Genomic DNA, 15,541 nt, shown 5'->3' with positions numbered 1-15,541 from the left:
TCTTGATTGGTAAGGGGATCAAAGGTTATGGGGAAGAGGCGGGAGAATGGGGTTGAGAAACATATCATAGAAGATAGAACGTTACAGTGCAGTACAGGCCCTTCGGCCCTCGATGTTGCACTGACCAGTGGAACCAATCTAATGACCCTCTAACCTAAACTATTCCAGTGTTATCCATATGCCTGCCCACTGACCATTTGAACGCCATTAAAGTTGGCGAGTCCACAACTGCTGCAGGCAGGCCATTCCACACCCTTACTACCCTCTGAGTAAAGAACCTACCTCTGACATCCGTCCTATAATTACCACCCCTTAGTTTAAAGCTTTGTCTGCTCGTGTTAGCCGTCACCATCCGAGGAAAAAGGCTCTCACTATCGCACCCTATCTAACCCTCTGATCATCTTGTACGCCTCAATGAAGATCGAATGGAGGAGGAGACGCAATGGGTCGAATGGCCTCACTCAGCTCCCAAATTTTATAGTCTTATGTCTCTGACAATAATTTCTACCTCACAGCCTTTAACAATAGGCAAACATTCAATTCAGATTGCTTTTATTTTTGTATAATTGGTGATCAAAAAATTACACGATCGTTTTCCATTGTTGAAACAGAAAAGCTCCAATTGCATTTCTTTCCACCTTTTAAGGAGCTCCTTGGGCAACCTTGACTTACACAAATTCTTCCAACTTTCCTTTGCAACAGTGGCGGGCTGGAGGCGGAGGTGGTGGTGTTGGCAGGAAATCACTCGGAGGCCAGCAAACAAAGCAACCCGAACTCCTGGGAGTCACCACAAAAGGCTTTGTAAATTTAGAACGAATTGGAGGGAACCACACACACAAAAAAATAGCATTGTATTGTGTTACAATGAGCAAACCTGAGTCAGAATTGCTGTCAGACAGCTAGGCATCAGAGTCCCCAATTACTGATTGTTACCACACTTGCAAAATATTTGGGAAACAATGTGGAATATTCAAGGACAAAATCAATAGCTGATATAGACCATTAGGTAAGAGGGAATAAATCAGTTACCATTGTGCAGATTTAAGGACATAATGACCGACTTATAGAATTATGCGTGTTCCCCAGGGCCCTATAGATCAGTTTCTGAAAGTAATTCCGTTTTTAATCAGACCACCCTGTGTGCAGTCTTCTCTACATAAATCTACTTTCCTCGCTCACAATTGATCTTTCTCTTACACCCTATCTATGACTGTAACATTACTTTCTGCACCCGCTCCTTTCCTTCTCTATGAACAGTATGCTTTGTCTGTATAGCGTGCAAGAAGCAATACTTTTCACTGTACCCAATACATATGGCAATAATAAATCAAATCAAAACAATATGCATAGGGACTTTCTCTGCACCCTAGCTATGACTGCAACACTACATTCTGCACCCTCTCCTTTCCTTCTCTATGAACAGTATGCTTTGTATAGCACGCAAAAAACAATACTTTTCACTATAGACTAATACACATGATACTAATAAATCAAATCAAAACAATATGAATAAGACCTTTCTCTACACTCTAGCTATGACTGTAATACTACATTCTGCACTCTCCCCTTTCCTTCTCTATGAACAGAATGCTTTATCTGTGTGACGCATAAGAAATAATACTTTTCACTGTATAGTAATACACGTGACACTAATAAGTCAAATCAAAACAACATGGATAGGACCTTTCTCTACAGCCTAACTATGACTGTAACCTACATTCTACACCCTCTCCTTTCCTTCTCTATGAATGGTATGCTTTGTCTGTGTAGCTTCGCAAGAAACAATTTTTTTCACTGTATACCAATACATGTGACAATAATAAACCAAATCATTCCCCCAAACCCACCCCAACCCCAGGCATTGATACAATTTTAATATAATTGAATCTATATTAATAATAGATGCAGCATATGTGTTATTGTCAGTAACTCTCGAGTATATGATTTTTAACGTATATATTTTTTTAAAATGTGTTACAGCTGGCTTAAATGCTTTCTCTTGCTTTCTTTTCCAAAATAATTACTTTGTATTCTGTATTCTATACTCAAAACTCTTCCGGTGGGGATTTTTGCAGGGGCATTGAGTTCAAAAATTGGCAAGTCATGTTACAGCCTTATAGAACCTTAGTTAGGCCGCACTTGGAATGTAGTGTTCAATTCTGGTCACCAGGAGGATATGGAGGCTTTGGAGAGACTACAGAAAAGATTTATCAGGATGTTGCCTGGTATGGAGGGCATCACTGGAGCGACGGCGGTTGAGGGGAGACCTGATAGAAGTCTACAAGATTATGAGAGGCATGGACAGAGGGGATAGTCAGAAGCTTTTTCCCAGGGTGGAAGAGTCAATTACATGGGGGAACAGGTTAACGTGCAAGGGGCAAGGTTTAGAGGAGATGTACGAGGCAGATTTTTTACACAGAGAGTAGTGGGTGCCTGGAACTCACTGCTGGGGGAGGTAGTGGAAGCAGATACAATAGTGACTTTTAAGGGGCAGCTTGACAAGTACATGAATAGGATGGGAATAGAGGGATATGGTCCATGGAAGGGTAGGGGGTTTTAGTTCAGTCAGGCAGCATGGTGGGTACAGGCTTAGAGGACCAAAGTTCCTGTGCTATAATTTTTTTGTTCTTTGTTTGTAGTTATAGAAAGCATCTGATCAGAGATTTCTGGACTGACGCGATGCACACACTAAATTGAATTGCAGTCCACACTTCTTGCAAACCCATTTTGCCCACCGCTGCATCCCTCAGACCTCTCCAGGGGGTACATCTCATTCACTTCTTAAGGACTAGGGCATTTTTTGGCTGACCTCGCTCAATTACTGCTGTGGGAAATTTTAATGTCTCTGCAAACGGAAAGGTGCGATCCGGAATTAATAGCTCACCTTTTTTTAAAGTTTATTTATTACACACAAGGGGGCTTACATTAACACTGCAATGAAGTGACTGTGAAAATCCCTGAGTCGCCACACTCCGGTGCCTGTTCGAGTACACTGAGGGAGCATTTAGCACGGCCAATGCACCTACGTCTTTTTTTTTGGGCTGTGGAAGGAAACCGGAGCATGTGGAGGAAACCCGCGCAGACTCGGGGAGAACATGCAGACTCTGCACAGACAGTGACCCAAACCAGGAATCGAACGCAGGCCTCTGGCGCTGTGAGGCAGCAGTGCTAACCACTGTGCCACCATGCTGCCACCTCAGCACTACACTGAGGATGCCTAACTTAGTTTCTGTGCTGTCTCCATATTTTGTATCCCAGGGGTGACAGAAAATGAACATTTTAAGAGATGTTCCAATGCAAAATTGCCAAATGTTTATTCTTTTATTTCATTCATGCATGGGATATGGGTGTCGCTGGCTGGGCCAGCATTTATTGCCCATCCCTAGTTGCCCTTGAGAAGGTGGTGGTGAACTGCCTTCTTGAATTGCTGCAGTCCACATGTTGTGGGTTGACCCACAATGCCGTTAGGGAGGGAATTCCAGGATTTTGACCCAGCGACTGTGAAGGAACGGCGATATATTTAGAAGTTAGGATGGTGAGTGGCTTGGAGGGGAATTCGCAGGTGATGGTGTTCCCATGTGTCGACTGCCCTCGTCCTTCTAGATGGAAGTGGCCATGGGTTTGGAAGGTGCTGTCTCAGTATCTTTGCAGTGCATCTTGTAGATAGTACACTGCTACTGAACATCGGTGATGGAGGGATTGAATGTTCGTAGATGTGATGCTAATCAAGCCAATTTAAAGTAATAAAGCTTGAAGTTTTTTGTTGTTGAGTGCATGTGGGGAAAACAATTTTCTTTATTTTTTTGGCATTATGTTTATATTTCACGAGAAGCAGACCAAAACGCCAAGAGATTACCTTTTCATCCAAGCGTTTCTGACTGTATTTAACATGTTGTAGGCCTGTTATCGACTGCTGTTTTGTTTATTTTTCCGGCAAAGGTTTCCTGTCCACTGGGACGCTTACATTGTATCCCCCTTTGGCACCAAGGCCTCAGCAGAGAAAGATGCATTTAGCTTCCCATTGGAGGCGAAAGCTTCACCCTTCTGGCATTTAGGACTCACCCCACTCCATCTTTGGAATTGAGGTGACTGCAGGAGATCTGCAGTTATCAACGAGCGTGCTCATAAGCCATGTCCCTTGCCAGGCTCCAGCCGAAATCCTGGTGGGAGACCAACATCTCCCCGGGGAGGGGAAGCAGCCAGACTTCCATCAGAATCCCACCGGAGTCACAGCCAGCAACGGGGAGAGCTCCAAATAATCTCAGCCTCTTGTGCAATAATTGCACCCTTTGAGATTATATCGAGTTGGCCGTGTTCAGTTTGCACGAAGAATGGAATTGTCTTATTGAAGCTATTGGGCAGCCAGATCCCTGTATATTAATGGGCAACGGCAGCAAGTTGCAATGTCACACTGGCAACTTCTCAACCCCACCAGAACCACAGGTTTGAACCACTACCTCTAATTGAGATGTACACACAGAGTTTCATATGTTTCTTCTTAAAGGTTCAGGCTATGGGTCAATGTGATGTAGATGGAAGGCTAATAAAAGTGGTCGTCACAGTGAACCTTCAGGCATAAGTCGCAATGTAATGCTATAAACATTCAGCTTGTAAATTATATCACTACGTAACAGCTGGTTACTGGGTAATATACTGTGCGTGACTTCAGGCTGCGTTGAGTACAGAAGGGTGTCATAATTTTCTTTAGCCGCATCGGTTCGCAGGATCAACCCATCTCTGCTCCCTCTACATCATGGATTTCCTGCAAAGAAATGGAGGTTTTCATTAACAACTGCCTTGTGTTTCTGACTATTGGAATTAAGACACCTTAAACAGTATTAACTTCACAACACCAGGCTAATGTCTCACAGGTTTATTCAGAATCACAAGCTTGCGGAGCCCTGATTTTTCCTTTTGGAGCTCGTGATTCCAAATAAACCTGTTGTTCTTTAACCTGGTGTTGTGAGACTTCTTTTTGTTTTAAAAGTTAATTTATTAGTCACAAGTAAGGCTTACATTAACACTGCAATGAAGTTACTGTGAAATTCCCCTAGTCGTCACAGTACGGCGCCTGTTTGAGTCAATAAACGTAACCAGCATGTCTTTCAGAATTTGGGAGGAAACCGGAGTACCCAGAGGAAACCCATGCAGACACGGATAGAATGTGCAAACTCCACACAGACAGTGACCCGAGTCGGGAATCGAACCCGGGTCCCTGGCGCTGTGAGGCAGCAGTGCTAACCACTGTGCTACCATACTGCTCCTGCCCACCCCAGTCCAACACTAGCATCTCCACATCAGTATTAACATCAGCTCGCCTGTGGAACGGTACAGTGGTCAACACTGTTGCCTCACAGCGCCAAGGGATTTGGGTTCAATTCTCGGCTCAGGTCACTGTCTGTGTGGAGTCTGCACGTTCTCCCCATGTCTGCGTGGGTTTCCCCCAAATGCTCCGGTTTCCTCCCACAGTCCAAAAGATGTGCTGGTTAGGTGCATTGGCCGTGCTAAATCCTCCTCCAGTGTACCAGAACAGGGGCCGGACCGTGGCAACTAGGGGATTATCGCAGTAACTTCATTGCAGTGTCAATGTAAGCCTACTTGTGACACGAGTAAATAAACTTTAAATTGTCAATTAGGATCTCCCCAGAATTTAAACAGTGAACAAAAAAAAAGATTTAATTCAAATCTTCCCCCCATTATTCCCCAAAGGGAAAGAAATGTGTCTAAAAAAACACAACTGAGGCACCAGCCTTGGGACATCCCCTCCAGCAGAATTAAGCAGCACCTTCAGTTCTGAAGCTGCAATGGTGAACTCCTGACTTCACTCCAGTGTCATTGTATCAAGCCTCAGAGGGCTCCAGGCCATTGGTTAAGCTAAATCAAGTGCCTAAGTGTGAATTACCAAGTTTAAACCAGCTCCTTCCATTGCCCCAACATTGGGCACCAAGGTCCAAATAGGCACTGAAGGAAAATGGTGGAAAATATATCTGATGAGAAATTTCTGCCATCTGAGTATTGTTTGGATTTGTCCGTCTAACTGTGGGCAGAGGCATTGAATGCTACCAACTAATTCCAGTAGCAAGTCCCAGCCAGTTATTAACAGGGGGCAGGAAATGCAGGCAAACATAGACCAACGTATAAAATGTCTCTCTGAACTAAGCGAGCGGGAATAAAGGACAAAACTAGGGAAATCTTGAACTGTGCAGAACAAAAGTGAGATCACATCTAGGGTACGGCACGCGGTTCTGGTCTCCGTATTTAAGGAGGAATATGCTTGCATTGGAGGCAGCTCGGAAAAGGTTCATTTGACAGATTCCTGGGATGAAGGAATTGTCTTATGAAGAAAGATTGAGCAGATTGAGCCTAAACTTATTAGCGTTTAGAAGAATGAGAGGTGATCACGATCGTGGTGGGGGAAGAGAGGTGGTGCGATGTTGGGGTGTGGTGGGGGAGAGCGACAGATTCTCTTGTACATAGCGCACTGGAAGATCAGGGTGCATGTGCAATAACGCCCTCTAGCAGCCTGGAGTTGGCTTCCTGGCATGAATTCTCCCTACTGGCGAGAATCACATTTGGGATCTTTAATTTTCTCCAAGTGGCATAAGGTAGCGTATGGAAGTTCACCCAAAAAAAAAATGGGGGTGATTCTCTCCCATTTTCATGATCGCTCGGCACTTTGAATCTTTTTGGTAAGATCGCCCCCATCACATTGCGAGGGGTGATGCTGAGAACGTGTTCACCACGTGGGGGAATCTGAAACTGGGGGCACAGCTTCAGAATAAGGAGTCTCCCGTTTGAGAGCGAGATGAAGAGGGATTGGTTCTCTCAATGAACGGTTAATCTTGGGAAGCCTGTAGCTCAGAGAGCGTTGGAGGCGGGGCCAGTGAATGTATAAGTGAGACAGATCTTTGATCAGCAATGGAGTTGAGGGGGAAAGGCAGGGAAGTGTTAAGGCCACAGTTAGATCATCCACAGTCTATTGGAACGGCAGAGCAGGCTGAAGAGGTCAGATGGCCTATTCCTCCTCCTTTTTCCGAGTCCAAGACAACACAAAGCTGCAAACTGTAAATCATTTATTTCCTCAGATTCATGCTGTCCAGTTTTTACACAGAGATCTGTTCCCAGAATAATTTACCAACCCCACCCATTGTACAAGTGAGAATTCATATACTCCACTGAGGAGCCTAAGCGAGTCCTGAAGTGGAATGGGATGATTTCCGTCAGCTAGTTAGAGCCCATTATCCCTTTTCTTTCTACGTGGCAATGATCCTAAAACAAGGAAGGGGAAGGAGGTTAAAAAAGGAAGAGGGAGAGGGGTTTGTCCCAATGGATTAAGGTGAAGACTGCAATGGCAAAGTCAAAAATCTCCCGTTTGCCTTGTTACCTCCACGTGGGAATAAAATCATCGAAACCCTACAGTGCAGAAGGAGGCCATTCGGCCCATCGAGTCTGCACCAACCACAATCCCACCCAGGCCCTATTCCCGTAACCCCATATAATTACCCTGCTCACCCCCCCGACATTAAGGGGCAATTTAGCATGGCCAATCCGCCTAACCCGCACACCTTTGGAGTGTGGGAGGAAACCCAAGCACTTGGAGGAAACCCACGCAGACACGGGGAGAATGTGCAAGCTCCACACCGATAGTGACCCAAGCCGGGAATTGAACCCAGGTCCCTGGCGCTGTGAGGCAGCCGTGCTAACCACTGGGCCACCGTGCCGTCCCGTGAGCCATTATCAATGTCTGATCATTCTAAACCCACCTTAATCGAGATTTTAGTAATGGTAAGAGGTACTATCGAGTCTCCCACTCTGGTTCTCGAGAAAAGGACCCCCAAATTCTTGTCAGGACTATTGAGGCAACGAATTACAATCTGCAGTGATGCTTCCGAAAAGGATTTTTCCTTCCTCCAGCTGCCCAAACAATCTTCTTGCTGTAGAAATACAATTGTTTCACTGTCTACTGCAGTGACAGAAACAATGGGCTAAATCATCGGGTTCCACCCGCCACGGAGGATTGTTGTGGGTGGGACGGATAATTTGATGGACCATTACAAAGGTCCGTTAACCACAGGCGGGAATTTCTAGTCTCAGGGTGGAAGGGACAGGAAAACCTCACTCAATGTGCAGGTTAGGTGGATTGGCCGTGCTAAATCGCCCCTTAATGTTCGGGGACCAGCTAGGGTAAAGAGGTGAGGAGAAAATGCTGGAAAATCTCAGCGGGTCTGGCAGCATCTGTAAGGAGAGGAAAGAGCTGATGTTTCGGGTCCAGATGACAGCTTTAACAAAGGGTCATCCGGACTGGAAACATCAGCTCTTTTCTCTCCTTACAGATGCTGCCAGACCCGCTGAGATTTTCCAGCATTTTCTCTTTTGGTTTCAGATTCCAGCATCCGCAGTAATTTGCTTTTATTATTTGTGAAGGGGATAGGGTCAGGGTGGTGCAGGTTCGATGGGCTGAATGGCCTCCTTCTGCACCGAAGGGATTCCAAAGTGACAGGAAATAAGTGTGACAGAATCATAGAATCCTACAGCGCAGAAAGAGGCCATTCAGCCCATCTAGTCTGGATCAACCACAATCCCATCCAGGCCGTATCCCCATATCCCGACATGTTCACCCCACTAATCCCTCCAACCTTTGCATCCCGGGAACTAAGGAGCAATTTAGAATGGCCAATCAACCTAGCCCACATATCTTTGGACTGTGGGAGGAAACTGGAACACCCAGAGGAAACCCACACAGACACGGGGAGAATGTGCAAACTCCACGTAGATAGTGACCCAAGCCGGGAATCAAACCCAGGCCCCTGGAGCTATGAAGCAGCAGTGCTAACCACTGGGCCACCGTGCCGCCCTGCAGTTATACTTGCAGGAAATGAGCACAACTTTAAATATATCATAACTGAATGTTCCATAAATGTAATCGTTCATTCCAAGTGTACTCGGTCGCCTTGTTGAAGTGAGGGGCAATACAGTTGCAGATAATTTGAAGTAACGCGGGTGGTTTTGTGTCCTTACAGATGTTTACTTCTAAAACGCAGCCATCTTGTTTTGGGGTGGATGCAGATCTGGTTGCCGTTCATCTTCAGAGTCGCTCTGCCGAACAAAAGAACAAAGTGGGTTGTAACCTTGGCACAAAAGAAGACGAATCGTTGATAAACGCCCCGACGATTCTCAGAGACCAGAGAGGGTGAGTACCTGCACACGACAACCCCCCCCCGACCCTCTCCCCCAGAACACGCAGGGAGGAAACCTGCCTCTCATTCCCATCAACCCTGCCAACAAGGCCTGAGGCAATCCCAGGTAGCACCCAAGAGGGGAGTCGAAGTGTAGGGAAATTCCCGTCAGCTTCGCTATTTTTCAGTACGGGGAGGTTTCCCAGTTTAAGAGCAATGTTTCGACAGAGATTGAAAATATCGTGCTTCCTTCTGTCACTCCCATTGCACGGGATACATTGAGGGAAGGATTGCAGATGACTCTAATTTCACTAACATCTTGTTCCTACTATAACTAACCTGTGCTTCACTCCTCCCATGGGAGCGCACATGGATGTGGAGATGCCGGCGTTGGACTGGGGTAAACACCAGGTTTTGTTGTCAGACTTCCTACTGTGAGCACACGTGGAAACATGTGAGGATTGGGCCAGGTGAAGACTATAGAGACTGCCCTGTATTGTCGCCAAAGTTTATATATTAGTGTCACAAGTAGGCCTACGTTAACGCTGTAATGAAGTTACTGTGAAAATCACCTAGTCACCACAGTCAGGTGCCTGTTCGGGTACACTGAGGGAGAACTTAGCATGGCCAATGCACCTAACCAGCACGTCTTTCGGACTGTGGGAGGAAACCGGAGCAAACCTATGCAGACACAGGGAGAACGTACAAACTCCACACAGACAGTGACCCCCGAGGCTGGAATTGAACCCGGGTCCCTGGCATTGTGAGGCAGCATTACCAACCACTGTGCCACCATGCAGTAAGTTACTTGTACACATGTATTTATTATTGTCACAAGTAGCTTACATTAACACTGCAGTGAAGTTACTGTGAAAATCCCCTAGTTGACACACTCTGGCGCCTGTTCGGGTACATTGAGGGAGAATTTAGCACGGCCGATGCACCCTAACCAGCACGTCTTTCGGACTGTGGGAGGAAACCCACACAGATACAGGGAGAAGGTGCAGATTCCGCACAGGTAGTGACCCTAACCGGGAATCGAACCTAGGCCTCTGGCGCTGTGAGGCAGCAGTGCTAACCACTGTGCCACATTACCGCACATTGCTTAATGCCTGTCTTCAGGTCATTGGTATGCAGAGCATTTAAATGTGGCTATCGGTCAGAGCTCTCCACAGCTTCCACACTCTCCTCCCAACAGTTCAACCCCTCCCTCACAGACAAGAAATGAACATTCCCGCCCCCCCACCCCCCCCACCCTTTCCCAGCACACCCCTCCCCCAACAATATTTATCGTTTATGAAATAAATTAGCTGCATTTCCTCTGGATCACGATCTCAGGACAGCCCCATAGTGTTTCACAGTCAGTGAGACTTTTTTTTTTGAATTGTATTTTGTAAATTAGTTTCTGGGACATGGGTATCGCTGGCTGGGCCAGCATTTATTGCCCATCCCTAGTTGCCCCTTGAACTGAGTGGCCGGAATTTTACAAGCTCCAGGGGCGGACGAGGCTCAGAGAACGACATTCTCCGTTGGCCTCAGGCGGGTTTGTACGAACCCTCAGGTGGACTTGCTGGTAAAATTCTGACCTGCGTCTCTCTTGGCCATTTCAGAGGGCAGTTGGGAGTCAACCACATCGCTGTGGCTCTGGAGTCACATGTAGGCCAGGCCAGGTAAGGATGGCAGATTTCCTTCCCTAAAGGACATTAATGAACCAGATGGGTTTTTTCAACCATGGTTTCACATTAGATTCTTAAATTCCAGGTATTTATTTTATTGAATTCAGATTCCACCATCTGCCATGGCGGGATTCGAACCCGGGTCCCCAGAACATGAGCCGAGTTTCTGGATTAGAAGCCTAGTGATTATACCATTAGACCATCACCTCCCAATGATTGCAATGTAAGGAGGGGGACAGTGTGGTAGCACAGTGGTTAGCACGGTTGCCTCACAGCACCAGGGACCCAGGTTCAATTCCCGGTCTCGGGTGTTTGTCTGTGTGGAGTTTGCACATTCTCCCCGTGTCTGCGTGGGTTTCCTCCGGGTGCTCCAGTTTCCTCCCGCATTCTGAAAGACGTGCCAATTAGGTACATTGACCCGAACAGGCTCCGGACTGTGGCGACTGGGGGAATTTCACAGTGGCTTTACTGCAGTGTGAATGTCAGCCTTCCTTGTGGCTAATAAATAAACTCTAAAGACAGAAGCAGAAGGAATTTGCAGCAAAGAGCCCCAAAGTCCATTAGTTCCATCACGGGGATCATTCTCTGGAACCAGTGTCAATTATCCAGCACTGTCAATATACAAGTGGGAGTTATCACTATAGATCTGGTTTTATCCATAAACCATTGGCATAATAAAACTTATGATGTGGGTATGCCGGCGTTGGACTGGCGTAAACACAGTAAAAAGTCTGACAACACCAGGTTTTAGTCCAACCTATTTATTTGATAATATACTCACTAGCTTTCGGGGTTACCCCCTTCGTCAGGTGAATGGAGAGTTCTGGCCTCAGACAGAGCATATAAAGCACAGACAGTTTAGTAATCTCTAAACTGTCTGTGCTTTATATGCTCTGTCTGAGGCCAGAACTCTCCATTCACCTGACGAAGGGGGTAACCCCGAAAGCTAGTGAGTATATTATCAAATAAATAGGTTGGACTAAAACCTGGTGTTGTCAGACTTTTTACTATAATAAAACTTAGACAGCTTTTAAAACATAGCTCCTTTATAAAAATGTTCTAACTTTTGCTAACAATTCTCTATTAAAGCAAAGAAGCATGTTTTGGAAATCTAGATATTGAGAGTTTTAAATATTAATTGTAACAACAATGAAAATTAATGGATGTGAATGTATAATAAGTGATTCAGTAAATTAGTGTAGGTAAACATGTTTTTCCACTGATTTTTAAACCCTGGTTTGTACAGAATCGGACAGCAGCGCAATGGAATGAAGTGAATCGTAAACACATAGCTGATATTCCCTAGTAAACGCCCAACAGAAGACAGGAGAGTTTCCAATTTGGCATGAACACACAACAATAAATAGGCAGGAAAATCAACGCCCTCGTCATCAGCCCAAATAAACAATCCGCTCAGACAGCCAGCTAAACAAAGGTGTTCCCGGTGCCAACCAGTTGGGAGGTAGGAGAGGATAAGTATTTCCAGATGTCGACCTTACCACTGATCCTGCGCTGGGTGGAATGGAAGCAAAAGAATTTTTTAAAAAAATCTCCTGATGGAGCAAAGCTGAGAGTCGAGTGCATTTCCCATGGTGAAAGTTTCCAAGTTGGCTGAAAACTGACCGTCCCTCCCGCAGCCCCTCACAACAACACTTTCTCAGTGTTGGCCCTCCAGTTATTGGCACGTGACGTTGGCCGTCAACATTCCCACAAGCCCATCATCCCCCTGAACACCTGAGGCCTTCTTTTACCGATTCGCAAGCCAACACGGTGTCAGGTTTTGTTTTAATTTTTACACATGACTGAATCAGTTCTGATAGGAATCTTCTCCGGAATTTTCCAGCCCCGGCCGCCACAGAATCAGAGCGGGTGAGGGGGCGGACAACTCAAATGTCCGTCGACCTCGGGCAGGCATTTCCGATCTCGCTTGAGCGAGGCCATGAAATCCCACCCCTTGACCTTATTTTAAATAAAATTTATTTATTAACGTCGCAAGTAGGCTTACGTTAACACTGCAATGAAGTTACTGTGAAAATCCCCTAGTTGCCGCACTCCGGCGCCTGTTTGTACTAGGGGTAATTTAGCATGGCCAATGCACCTTACCAGCACGTCTTTCAGCCTGTTTGTGCACCAAAAACAATCCCACCCAGGCCCTATCCCCAGTAACCCCACATATTTACCCTGCTAGTCCCCCTGACCCTAAGGGGCAATTTAGCATGGCCAATCAACGTAACCCGCACATCTTTGGAATTAAGAATAAGAGAGAACTTACTTGGAACTTCTAATTCAAACGAGAGAAAACAAAAACTTGCTTTTATCTAAAGTAGTGTCACAACTCAGCTTGCATTAACACTGCAATGAAGTTACTATGAAAATCCCCTAGTTGCCACGTTCTGGCACCTGTTCAGGTACACAGAGGGTGAAATTAGCATGGCCAGTGCACCTAACTTGCACATCTTTTGGACTGTGAATGGAAACTGGAGCACCCAGAGGAAACCCACACATTCTTCAGGTCAAAAATATCTTTCCCATAATGTTTAAAGTTTATTTATTAGTCTCACAAGTAGGCTTACATTAACACTGCAATGACATTACTGTGAAAATCCCCTAGTCACCACATTCCAGCACCTGTTCGGGTACACAGAGGGCGAAGTTAGCATGGCCAATGCACCTAACCCCCACATCTTTCAGATTGTGGGAGGAAACTGGAGCACCCAGAGGAACCCATGCAGAGATATGGAGAATGTGCAAACTCCATACAGACAGTAGCCCAACCCGGGCCCCTAGCGCTGCAAGGCAGCAGTGCTAACCACTGTGTCACTGTGCTGTGCTGTCCCATTGATGAATGCTACAGGATTACTGTAGTCACTTAGTAATGCAGGACTTAAATATTGGTAAAGCGAGACGTGTTGTGGAAGCTTTTTTCCTTGCACTCATCAGGACAAACACCAAAATGCCAAAGCTCAAACGTAGACATGTTTATGCTGCAGGAGAAAAGGGCACTGATTGGCAAACTCTCTTTTCATCAAAAGTTACAGCAATTGTGGCTCAGGGCAGATAACAATCTTTATACTTCAAAAAGTAATTCACTTGAAGGGAAATGTTTTGACCCTGAATTTGCTGGAAAAAATATAGTGCAGGCACGGTGGCACAGTGATTAACACTGCTGTCTCACAGCGCCAAGGACATGAGTTCAATTCTGGCCTCGGGTCACTGTCTGTGTGGAGTTTGCACATTCTCCCCATGTCTGCATGGGTTTCCTCCAGCTACTCTGTTTCCTCCCACAGTCGTGCTGTTCAGGTGCGTTAAATTCTCCCTCAGTGTACCTGAACAGGCGTCAGAGTTTGGCAACTAGTAGATTTTCACAGTAACTTCATTGCGGTGTCAATGTGAGCCTACTTGTGACACTAATCTTTAAACATTATGGACAAGACATGTTTGACCTGAAGGACGCAGAGGAGTGTCGAACTAAACAGTCCAGATTCCACATACCAGGGATGTGATAAGGTGCAGTTCTTCCCTGCGAACACCCTTTTCGGGTGGGTGCCACAAAACAGGCGAAAGCCCTTCTCTGCTTTCTACCAGCTTTGCTCACTTTTCATCAGAATCGAATCAATGCACGGATAAAAGTACACTCCAGAATTAACCAATGACATGTCCTGTCAGCAATATCAGACACCTTCCCTGGTGAGGCCAATTATTCATTCAATTTCGAGTGACGGATAGTCCATGTGGCAAATATCTGACCCTTAGCATGTCCGTGTTATGATATGCCTCATTGCAATACCAATGACTTAGGGTTAGCAAGGCAATGATCTGAGACCCCGCTTCATAGCTTTGATGCCAAGTCTGTATAGAAAAGAAATATAATCACCAGGTCTTATTATTAACTTCTGAATGTTTGATATTTAAAATACATTTTCTATGCTGAGTGCCATTAGCGTAGACAAGGGTCACGGGTGGAAGTGGGAATTCGCAATGTTAAAATGGTGGCGTGGGCTCGTTGGGCCGAAGGGCCTGTTTCCCGTGCTGTGTTGTTCTTTGTTATGTTGGCTGACTCACACTGTGGACAATTCGTTCGTAGACTCTGGAAAGGGTGCCATCTCCTTTATGTGCCATGCTTTAGAATGCTGGCATCATGTTCAGAGCTTATCATCGAAAGATTCATAGATTCCCTACAGTGCAGAAGGAGGCCATTCAGCCCATCAAGTCTGCACCAACAACAATTCACACTTAGATCGTCCAAAGAGGTGCGGGTTAGGTTGATTGGCCATGCTAAAAATTGCCCCTTAGAGTCCTGAGATGCATCGGTTAGAGGGATTAGCGGATAAGTATTTAAGGATATGGGGGTAGGGCCTGGCTGGGATTGTGTTCGGTGCAGACTCGATGGGCCGAATGGCCTACTTCTGCACTGTAGTGTTTCTATGATTCACATCTCCGTAACCTCACATATTCAGCCCGCTAATCCCTCTAACCTACGCGTTCCAGGATACTCTGGGTCAATTTATTATGGCCAATCAACCTAACCCGCACATCTTTGGACTGTGGGAGGAAACTGGAACATCTGGAAGAAACCCACGCAGACATAGGAAGAACATCCAAACACCACACAATGACCCAAGCCAGTATCGAACCCAGATCCCTGGAGCTGTGGGGCAGCAGTGCTAACCATTCTGCCACCATGCCATC

General features: G+C 45.9%; 1 protein-coding gene across 1 annotated transcript in view; it reads right to left on the bottom strand.

Moving 5' to 3' along the window:
• Window positions 1-2,300: 2,300 nt before the first annotated feature.
• LOC145360454 (stromal cell-derived factor 1-like) overlaps window positions 2,301-15,541 on the bottom strand; it is a 30,277-nt gene continuing 17,036 nt past the window's right edge. Inside the window, exons 3-4 of the mRNA XM_080215672.1 lie at window positions 9,019-9,096; window positions 2,301-4,762 (exon numbers count right to left, since the gene is read on the bottom strand). Coding sequence (XP_080071798.1) covers window positions 4,747-4,762; window positions 9,019-9,096 — 94 coding nt within the window. The 3' untranslated portion in view covers window positions 2,301-4,746. The remainder of the gene's footprint in view (window positions 4,763-9,018; window positions 9,097-15,541) is intronic.

Source organism: Carcharhinus amblyrhynchos, chromosome 31 (genome assembly GCF_965287045.1).
Source record: "Carcharhinus amblyrhynchos chromosome 31, sCarAmb.v2.hapA, whole genome shotgun sequence".
NCBI classification, from domain to species: Eukaryota; Metazoa; Chordata; class Chondrichthyes; order Carcharhiniformes; family Carcharhinidae; genus Carcharhinus; species Carcharhinus amblyrhynchos.
Note: the sequence above shows the minus strand (reverse complement) of the source record. Positions and strands in the feature narration are given on the sequence as shown.